Genomic DNA, 10,811 nt, shown 5'->3' on the forward strand with positions numbered 1-10,811 from the left:
GGTACGTGTCCACAGGGGCGTTTTTTATCGCGAGGGGACGCGACGCTTCCCAACATTGGACGCTTGGTGGGCTGTCCCTAGAAACAAGGCACTCGGCTACTGATTGGACGAACGCTTTCCCTCCGCTGGCTGCTGCTCCCAGCTTTCAAACCGGAACCAGTATGGAGGCTCGTTTGGAAACTTTCTTCTCTTATTTCACGAAAATAGTTCACTGAAATGTGTTTCTGAAAACATTTGAGGCGAGAAATAAGCCATGCAGTTGCTGAATATGTCTTTATTTTGGATCGACAACATTTATTTTAAAAGATCTTCGGGAGTTTCGAGAGGCGGCGAGTCGCGTCGGACACCCGTGATTTGCATAAAGTAGCCAGGACTTCAACTTTATGCAAATGAGGAGCGGGCTTCCTGCACGCCTAGTCTCTCGAATCGCGACGCCACGCAACCGGAATGCATTGCACGGCTGCTTGCATAGACAATGAATGGGGAGCGTGGAAAGCACGGAACCTGTGGACACGTACCATCATATACTACACAAGCAGCAGCTATTGGTTCATGGACAAACTTGTTTCTGATACATATAAACAGTAGGGCTGGGACATTCACCTATCTCCCGATTCGATACTATCATGATACTTGGGTGCCGATTCTATGTATTGCGATTTTTTATGTATCGCAATTCAATATTACGATTTATTGCTATTTTTGTTAACTTTTTTTAACCCTAGACCATGGGGAAAAAGTTGAATCATACACTTCTAGGGACTTCTACTTTGGAAAATATCTAAATTAATACAGTACATTTTCAGCATGTATGTAGTCAGAGATGTCCTGAAGTCAAATATATCAGTCATTGTCAGGAATTATTTATTACATTTTTTCCAGCAATCCAAAAATCAAAGAATAAAGACATTTCCCTCACAAATTAGTTGTATTTTCTTTTTAATTTATAAGTGACATGTAATGTTTTATACTTCTGGTGAATATGATCCAATCAATCTTATTTCATATACGCATTTTGTATATAGGTCCCTTTGTTAACACAGTACTTTGTTAACTTCGCCAAGTCCGTCGTTAGCTCTTCCTTCAACTCTGTTCTCTTTGTACATCCATGATCATCTCCATCGGGGCCGTTTGAATGCATTTAACATAAATGTCAGTATATGGGTGCTCTACAATTGTAGCGTCGGCTGATTTGACCACAGAGATGAGAGTGACGGCTGGCTTGACCGCACGTTACCGCGATACGATAACGTTTCCTGTCCGTGACAGAGTTAGCATGTAGCTTTAGCCATGATGTCTAGCTCTGCTATTCCTGGCAATGTGTGAAATCCAAAGTGTTTCCAGACTTTACTATATGTGTAGTGTTTACCACTTTGGATTTAAAATGGGAGGGTGTAGGTAGTATCAACGCAGACCCTCCCCCGTTTTCTGCTTTGTCGCTTTTTTCTCTCTGCGGCCAGCTGCGGTTTGTTTTTGGTTGACGAATACAAAACGAATATGACATTACGTTACTCAGACTACAACAATAAAGCGGTAACTTCCTTTTACCAATGCATGGACTCAAATGAAGCAAATATATCAATTCTGGCATTAAAAAATTTGAAAATCGTAAAAAAAAAAAAAAGATTGCGATACATACTGTAGGTGAATCAATTTTATTTCCCACCCCTAATAAACAGTAAGCTACACTTAAGCAAGTGGAGTTAGATGATGACACTGGCAGACATGTCATCAGGCACTGAATGTAATTCACTGCTATATCTGGCAAAGTGCAGCCCATAAGCTCATGGATTCACCAATGGATCACCATTTCATTCAGCTGCATCCCAGGAAACTCTTAATTACAAATATATTCTTAATTTTGGCACTGACTGTATCAATGTTTATACTGAATAGGAAATTAATAGAAATGAAGATCCTTACACATGGTTTCACTATGCAAAAAGACAGGCTGGGTAGAATAAAACTGAACCATATATACAGTATTTCTCAGCCCCCTTTAAATCTCTGCAAGGACCCCCTGGATTTCACAGTTTATGAGCCATTGTTGCAGCCTATGCAATCACTGTAGGCCCCGTGTTAAGACTTCCAAGTCACAGTCCTTGCTGATTAATTAGCCTACTTAGCTCATGTAACAATCTGTACATGTAAGTGAGCAGCATATAATCATGTCTAAAAAGCAACAGATCATGTGTAAAATCAGTGTCACTGACATTTCTGGGTGTGTTATCACAACCATCAGACCGTGTTATTGATAATAAGGCAGCCTTTTTGGCCTGCATGTTGCACAGCTAGCTTCTCCTGCACAGTGCACACCCAGCCAGGCTCTAATGCCACGCCATGTATTGTTTACATAGCTTCCACAGTTTGTGCTATTTTTTTGTGACAGCAACAGAAAAACAACAAACAAACGAGTAGACGTGAATAGTGGATTTAAAAACACACTTTATACACGTTTGTACGTTATACACCAATAAGCTGTTTATTAGATAACAACGCGAGCTTTGTCAACTCACTGGCAAGCTAGCGATGCTACACTAGCTAGCATTTGTTAGCTTAACCAAGCAGACAGGGAGCTGATTCACTAGCTTACAGGCTAACACTGGGAAGCTAATGTTGAAACTAGTGATTAACATCCATTATCGGACAGCACTGAACCTGCTTCTTTTCTCTCGTCTTTTCAGCAAAGTCTACATTCTCTCTCCCGTATAATTTCGACAACAATCTGTCATCCATAAGCACATTTTAACAGCGTATTTATCTTAATAACAATAAAAAGTTAGAGCTTTGAGCCAATTGTGTCTTGGGCTTGAGCTGGACGAACCAAGGCTTATAGTAAGAGGTTAGGACACTGGTCTTGGAGTATGGGGGTATAGCGCATGCGCGGTCGAGCGTTTTGATTGGATCAATTTCGACGAGTGCAGGACAGATTCTACTGCGCATGTGTAGTACCCCCCGAGATATGACGCGTGACCCAGCCTCCTTCTATAGGCCTTGGGATGAACATACATTAGCGGTTCCTGTTTAGTTCTCTCCTAACGTTTTACTGGGTCAAACTTACATTTTAACATCCACATTTTGACAGCAAGGCAGTGTTGTAAGTGAGTTTGGAAAAAAGAAAACACATAGAATATTGTATTTTGAAGAAAAGTACACGCCAAGCTGACAAATCTAGGAGGTGTCCGGTAATGGAACTCGGACATTTCGCGAGCTGGCTAACGTTGCCTTGGCTACACAGTCTTGGATAGGCTCCTTGTAGTTAAAGAAATGCATTCAAGAAACCTCATTTTCACATATTTCCACGACTGTGTTGGACTAATTGTTGTACACTTCCTTTATAATACATATTATTAAATTAATCTGACCAAAGACTTCCCTATTTTCCACTATATGAGCCCCCCACAACAGTCACAGCACATAGACGGGAACAATGTCCCCCACGTAGCCGGACCGAGGGGAGCAGCTCTCGGCGGAGCTCTCAGTCCGACCTCTGCTACTCATTCTCGGGTCTTACCGGTCTTGAAGAACGGCGCTATGTCGCCAGCGTCCTTCGTCGTCGTCTCCTCCGCTCCTTCCCCGGAGCTCATGGCTGCTACACAACCCGAACCTGGAGAAGCAGCTCTCTCAGTATCTCCCCAAGTAGTAGATCCAAAACGACAGAAAAAAAAGATGGCACAAAAATCACTTCTGCCCGGACAAAAGCGTCTTTATTAAAGGACACACACGGACAGGTTACGGTGACTGGTAGTAGTAGACGCTTAGCGGTAGTGCCATCTGCAGACCTCCATCTTGGGGTAATTGGAAGCGATCAGCCAGCCGGGGGCACCGGGTTCCTCCTCGGGAGTGGAGCCGAGGGGAGAGGAGCTGTTAGCGGGGAGGAGGAGGAGGAGGAGGAGGAGGAGGGGCCGGGTCGCTGCTCGGTGAAGCTCCGTAAGCTCTCGGTAAATGAGTAGACACTAGGTGGTGGTGGGTCATCAAGGAACGACGGCGGTCCCCGTGTGTTACAACTTACAGTGATACGACATTTAAAACCAACGCAAAGTACACATGGACAAGAACAAAGACTACACAGGCTGTCAATTGTGATAATTATGTGACTTGAGCTGTCCAATCTGGCCCAATTATGCGACAAAAAAACCCCTTACCAAACACAAGTTTATTTATTTTAAACTTAAAATAAGAGAGTATACTTTCAGTTCCCTTTTATGTACTTATCAGAGATATACTTAGCTTATACAGACAAGTATTCAAAAAAGTCTAAGTATACTTGGCTTATACTGACAAGTATACAGTAAAGTCTAAGTTATACTGAAAAATAGGCTATACAGTAAAGTCTAAGTATACTTGACTTATACCGACAAGTATACAGTAAGGTCTAAGTATACTTGGCCTTTACTGACAAGTATACAGTCAAGTCTAATACTTATACTGACAAGTAGGCTATACAGAAAAGTCTAAGTATACTTGGCTTATACTGACAGTACAGTAAAGTCTAATACTTATACTGACAAGTAGGCTATATAGAAAAGTCTACTTGGCTTATACTGACAAGTATACAGTAAGGTCTAAGTATACTTGGCATATACTGACAAGTATAAAGTAAAGTCTAATACTTATACTGACAAGTAGGCTATACAGAAAAGTCTACTTGGCTTATACTGGCAAGTATACAGTACAGTCTAATACTTATACTGACAAGTAGGCTATACAGTAACGTCTAAGTATACTTGGCTTATACTGACATTATACAGTAAGGTCTAAGTCTACTTGGCTTTTACTGACAAGCATACAGTAAAGTCCAAGTATACTTATACTGACAAGTAGGCTATACAGTAAAGTCTAAGTATACTTGGCTTATACTGACAAGTATACAGTAAAGTCTAATACTTATACTGACAAGTAGGCTATACAGAAAAGTCTACTTGGCCTATACTGACAAGTATACAGTAAAGTCTAAGTATACTTAGCTTATACTGACAAGTATACATTAAAGTCTACTTAATCTATTGATCGAGATATACTTACGAAAAGTATGATTAAGTATTCTTGCCTTATAGGCCTACAGAAAGGTATACTTGGCTTATACGGACAAGTATTCAGAAAAGTCTAAGTATATTTGTCTTATTGGCCTACTTACTTAATCTTTTGATCAATTAAGATATACTTAAGAAAAGTACAATTAAGAATTCTTGCCTTATAGGCCTCCAGAAAAAATACTTGACTTGTAGTTGTGCTTACTTTTTGATAGTGTGAGTTGGTAATCAAATGATTTGTAATGAATTTATTTCAATTCATCAAGAATTTTCAACGTTTTTGGATTCTCCATTCACCGTGGAGGCATGTGGGAAGTCTCTTTATGTAATACATAAATCAAAGTTAAAGTATACAAAGTGTATTTTCATAAACTAAAAAGTGGGTTACAAGTATACAAGTATACTTGCAATATAAAAACTATTAAACTGAGAGTACTTTAAAAGTGAGCCAATTTAGTCCCAAGAAGTATTGAATTAGTACACTTACAACTTACATGTACTATCAGTACATTGATATTAGAATACTAACTACATAAAATCTACTTCGGGGAAATATTCTTGAACTTGATTTAAGTATACTTCAATAAACTTGAAGTATACTACTTTTTCGTAAGGGACGGTTGGGAAAACATAAAGTTTTGGGGAATTTAACAGACTCTGATTCATGTACTGTTGGTTGTTTCTGTGCTCTCTCCATAAAAAGTGTGTGAATGTAACGTTACTCATACTTAAAGGGAGGAGTACAGTAATTGGTAAAGCCTCCCGGATACAATCCAAACAGAAAAGGTCAGCTGTTTTGATTGAGGTTCTATCATGCCATTTTTTCCGCTATTCTTTGTGATCAGAGATATATTACTGGTGCCATCTGCTGGTTTAGACTGGGACTGATGCTTCTGCTCAAAAGTCTCTGTCCATTGAAAATATGAAAATAAGAAACTTGTGTTCATATTATATAAATATGTCTTGTTCATGATTTAAATTTATAGTGGTTAAACTGACAAGTATACAGAAAAGTATGTTTGGCTTATGCTTACTTTTTGATATAGTAGCCTATTAGAGTGTGTGAGAGTTTGTAAATGTATGTTTTGATATGAATTTATTTCAATTCATCAAGATTTCTCTACGTTTCCATTCTCCTTTCACCGTGGAGGCATGTGAGAAAAACTAATTTTCACTCATTTTCATCACAAAACATCAAGTCAAATAGCAAAAGGAGCATGTCTCTTTATGTAATGGATAAATAATTGGTTAAGTACTATAAGTTAAAGAAAATGTACAAGTATACTTGCAGTAAAAACTATTAAACTAGTAGTTTACTGAGAGTATACTTTAAAGTGTACTTTCATAAACTAAAACATGGGCTACACGTATATAACTAGTAAACTAACAGTATTATAAGTTCACCTGTAGTATACTTTACTTCAAAGTATAACATGCTTTACAAAATACACCTTAGATGTAAACTAGTTGTGTTTTCAAAGTTTACTATTTTAACACTTAAACTACACTTAAGTTTACTTTTATAAACTAAAAAGTATTGAAGTAGTACGCTTACAAGTATACTACTAGTACATTGATATTAGTATACTTACTACATAAAGTATACTTGGAAAATATACTTGAACATTACTTAAGTTTACTTCATAATAATAACTTGCAGTATACTACTTTTTCGTAAGGGTGAGCATGGCGAATGGCGTAGTTGCTTTCTTACTTGCTAAAAAGGCTCTGTCCCAACCGACCCCGCTCTCCCCTACCTAAGAAACTAGCAAGTGAATGAAAGTCACTTTTTTCATCACACTTTGGGTCTCCATAAGTCCCTATCAATGTATGCTGGCAGGGCTGGGGAGGTTTGGTAGGCATCGATAAAGTCAATATTATCATGTCACTTCTAGTTCCAAGTGATTGCACTACACTGATTGAAGCTCTGTGCCCGAGTCAGAGCCGGATTTCTGCTGCCGCCTGTCTGTCACCATTCAAGATAATCAGGATAATGCTGCTGCTTACTTGCAGATTATTTACACGCTGATCATCCACAACTTGTGGGTTGTATGTTACTAAGTGACATCCAGGGCCTCCTCAATTAATGTCAAATAAATATTTTGTGAGACAGACCAGAAGGTCTTCCTAATAATGAGAGCATGACAGCACGGATGCATGCTCACAGTGCTCTGCACAAAATGCTCTAACTGATTCACAGTGATTAAAAATATTGATATTGACCAACTGTAGTGGACATTAGAGTGATTTATCGACGAGATGACATTATATTATGCTTTTATAACTGGGACACAACATGGAAAATGACCTATTTGTTACAGTCAGTGACAGTCAGACTCCAGATCAGCCTTATTATGGAGCCCATTGGTTATATTTCGATGCAGGTTAATTATTTATACATAGGCCTAAAATGAGGGGAAAACTTTTTTTAAATTTATTCAACCATAATGATGCTCACAATTTCCTTTATAGCTGAAGCTCACTCAATAAAACAGATAACACATTTCACTCTGAACATATGGACTCATTATAGTTTTTATAATGGGCCCATATGTTTGCAGCAACAGAGAACAATACTTATCACAAAATAATGAAGGAATTATAGCAAGAAATCACGAAAGAAGACAAAATATATTGAGAGTACATAATGACAAAGATTACGGGTTACAGGGCTAATGTGGAAACATGGCGGTCGGCTCCGCGGAGAGGACCCGCTCCCTATATAGATATAAACAGCTTATTCTAAGGAAACAAAAGTTACTGATTATATACTAAAGAAAACATGCTTATTAATATTATATTCAATTTCTGCCAATAGATCTCTCTAAATGTTACACACTGCTCCTTTAAGTTTATGACATTTTATTTAATTGACCATATAAGACAAAACGTCTTTGTGTATTGATATATAATATAATTTGTTTTATTGCTTCAGCTGTTTATGGTGTTTTGTTTGGAAAATTAAGTTTCTTATGTAGATGCTGATGTATTACTTGTCATGACCAGCAGGGGGAGACTGATACTGGTGATCAACTGACTCTCCTCCACAGAGGGATGCTCTCCTCACCTCTTCTCTCCTCTCCTCTCCTCTCCTCTCTTCTCCTCTCCTCTCCAACAAGTACACTAGGTAGTAAGAAGCTGATTGAGAAAAGGTTTACAGGGCCTTTAATGACCCCGATGAAGTTTATAGGTCAAAATGGGTGGCTTTTCACAATAAAGTTTTTCTCTTAAGTATTGCAATTTCTATTCTCCAGGAACATGGACACATTCTGAATGTTGATATTATTTCTAATATCAGTCATTTCATATGTTGTCCGAGTTAGTTGGATTAGTGGTTCTGTTGACCTTTATCGTTCACTGATCTTTGTACAGGGAATCTTCATTATCAGCTTGGCTTCATACTGATGAAGACTTCTTCAGCAAAATATTCAGTGCAGATATAAAGAAGACATAACATTCAATTCCATATTAATAAAGCATCATCTGAAGCAGTGGGGGAAAAAAACATACAGATGAGAACAAGGCTCAGTAACACTGGTACCATCCTTTAATAACTCGGGGACTGACCCCTGCCCTCAGGTGGTTTCTTTCCAACTGACTCCTGCCAAATAGCAATATATCCTTCTGAAATGTCAGCAGTAATTACTGCTGTGCTTTGAGGCCACCTCTAAAATGAATGAAAGCAGGTGCTGATCATGCTCCCCCCACCACCAGTCTCCCTCTCCCTGTCTGTCTCTCTCTGATTGTCCACATATCTCTTCTATCCTCTACGTCACTGTTGTTAGAAACCTCTTGAACTCTGCTGCAGTTTTATCAAAAATCTGTGCCCTCCTGTTCTCTGTGAGGTTCAAGGCTTTCTATTGTGGTTCTGTATGGGAGTGTGTGTGTTGACGCAGTGGGCGGTGTCCTTTCATTGGCCACCCCCTGCTGCTCTGTCATAATTGCGTGAAAGGAGAGAAGAATAACGGTAGGTGGGACTGGTTGACACACACAGACACACATACAAATAAGGTACATCTCATGGCTGTAATCTCCTAAATGGAAAAAGCTAAGAGGATATCTGGACCACTATGTGGACAGCTTGTAAGCAGAAGCGTAGCACCCACCCTGCCAACCTGTTCTAACTACCAACTCGTTGAATACCGCTGTTTGGTAAGTGCCCCTCGGCATCAGAAACTGATGCACGGAGGTACCCTTTAGCAACAGTATGTGACCAACCGGGCTTTCAACTAACTCCGATGTAAACCCACCCGTGCACGTCATTCGACGGTCGGAGTATCTGACGTAGCATTAATAGCGTGAGAGTCCGCTAAGGGCGGGCGGGAGGTATGGTGATACCGGTGTTCGTGTCCCGTGTGAAACTAAAAGTAACGTTGACTCATTTTGTCATGACAGTCTTTAGTCACGTGACTGGTCGGTATCTTCAGCCTCGTGAGTCCCGTGAGTCCCGTGAGTCGTCAGTCATTGAAGTTGACGTCAACCACGACCGTTTCCTAACCCTGCCTAAGTGGTTGTGTTTCCTAAACCAAACTTCCTGTGACAAAAGGACACTATGCATGTAACGAGCGTATATTGACACGCCGTCCCTGGTCCGTCCAAAAGTAACGCAAGAGGGGTACCCCGTACATCTCTGATGCTGAAGGGCACTGACCAAGCGGCGATATTTGACGAGTTTAACACGGTTATCTCTGTCAGCACTGTTGCCATTGTATTCGCCGTTAACGCTGTTAGCACCACGAGCTGTCGGCTCAACTGCTGCCATGTTGAGAGCCGTGCAGAGGCAACAGAAATGCTCCCAATCTCACATTAAGCACCTTTAAGGATACAACATATGGACAGAAATTAGTCACACAGAAGTTGCTTTCTACTTTCTCTGTCTCCCCTATTGGACTCAATTTGCTCAAGTTGAGGTGCACCATCTGCATCATTACATACTGCTGATGGACTGGGAGGTTATTTATAGTTTATCTGAAGCCGCAGCAATTGGACTTTCTTGTCACCCATAACTGAACCACATATTGCACACTGTGCTTGAGGCGTAGTCTGTCCAGTGTTATAAATTGATTCAGCTGCCAGAGTTAAGGCCTTTTACACACCGGGGGCGTGAAAGTACTCATGACAAAAAACAACAGTTTGAAAAAAATATATATTGACGTGCTTTTACACAGCAGATGCAGTGAGAGACCTTCGAAGGACCTTGGATGGCTGTTATTAGCATAATGGAAGACACTGGTGCAACTGTGCAAGGATGTGCTATCACTTTATTTTGTAAGTCTATTGTTGAAAACAACAATCCCAATAACTCCAAAATGTATCAGCTAATAGACAGTTTCATGGGTAGGCTATTTTCCTATCAATATATCAGTAGCCTAACTATAATATAATATAAAACTATATTATTCCACAACTGTTAGATCAGTTGTAGAATTTAGGTCAACAGGAATACCTGTAAATAGGTTACATCTGCTTCTATACACCCCCTACTGCCAGACTGTGTATTTTAGATAAATCAACAAAATGAGGCACATAAAGAACTCGGTATAAGGATATAGTCACTCATCAGGGTTGTGATACAGTTAGGCAACTGTCTTTTAATTAATCCAGTTTCATATACAAATTGGAATGCATAAATCATCTTATAAGCCTGTACCCCAAATTGCCAAGTGAAAAATGGAAGCTTTATTATCAATAATTAATGGTAAAAGTGAGGCAGTTGCAACAATTAACTTAATAAACCCCGCTGTGGCCTTTCTCCTTGTTATTTTCCTGCAGCAAAAA

At 39.6% G+C, this 10,811-nt stretch overlaps 1 protein-coding gene and 1 long non-coding RNA gene across 9 annotated transcripts in view; one reads left to right on the top strand and one right to left on the bottom strand.

Annotated features, from left to right (window-relative positions):
- Positions 1–3,868, bottom strand: part of LOC119503957 (triple functional domain protein) — a 108,182-nt gene extending 104,314 nt beyond the window's left edge. For 4 of the 8 annotated variants that reach the window (XM_037796026.1, XM_037796019.1, XM_037796021.1 and 1 more), the window contains exon 1: positions 3,515–3,859. In XM_037796026.1, the coding sequence (XP_037651954.1) occupies positions 3,515–3,587 (73 nt within the window). In that variant the 5' untranslated portion in view covers positions 3,588–3,859. Of the gene's footprint in view, positions 1–3,514 lie in introns of all 8 variants that reach the window. The other 4 variants (XM_037796018.1, XM_037796015.1, XM_037796024.1 and 1 more) reach the window with 3 other exon arrangements.
- Positions 3,869–4,240: 372 nt separating this feature from the next.
- Positions 4,241–4,873, top strand: LOC119503998. Its single transcript, XR_005210463.1, has 2 exons — positions 4,241–4,284; positions 4,703–4,873. It is a non-coding gene; the product is annotated as an uncharacterized LOC119503998 (long non-coding RNA).
- The last annotated feature ends 5,938 nt before the right edge of the window (positions 4,874–10,811 follow it).

The sequence above is a fragment of the Sebastes umbrosus genome, chromosome 15 (genome assembly GCF_015220745.1).
Source record: "Sebastes umbrosus isolate fSebUmb1 chromosome 15, fSebUmb1.pri, whole genome shotgun sequence".
Classification (NCBI taxonomy): Eukaryota; Metazoa; Chordata; class Actinopteri; order Perciformes; family Sebastidae; genus Sebastes; species Sebastes umbrosus.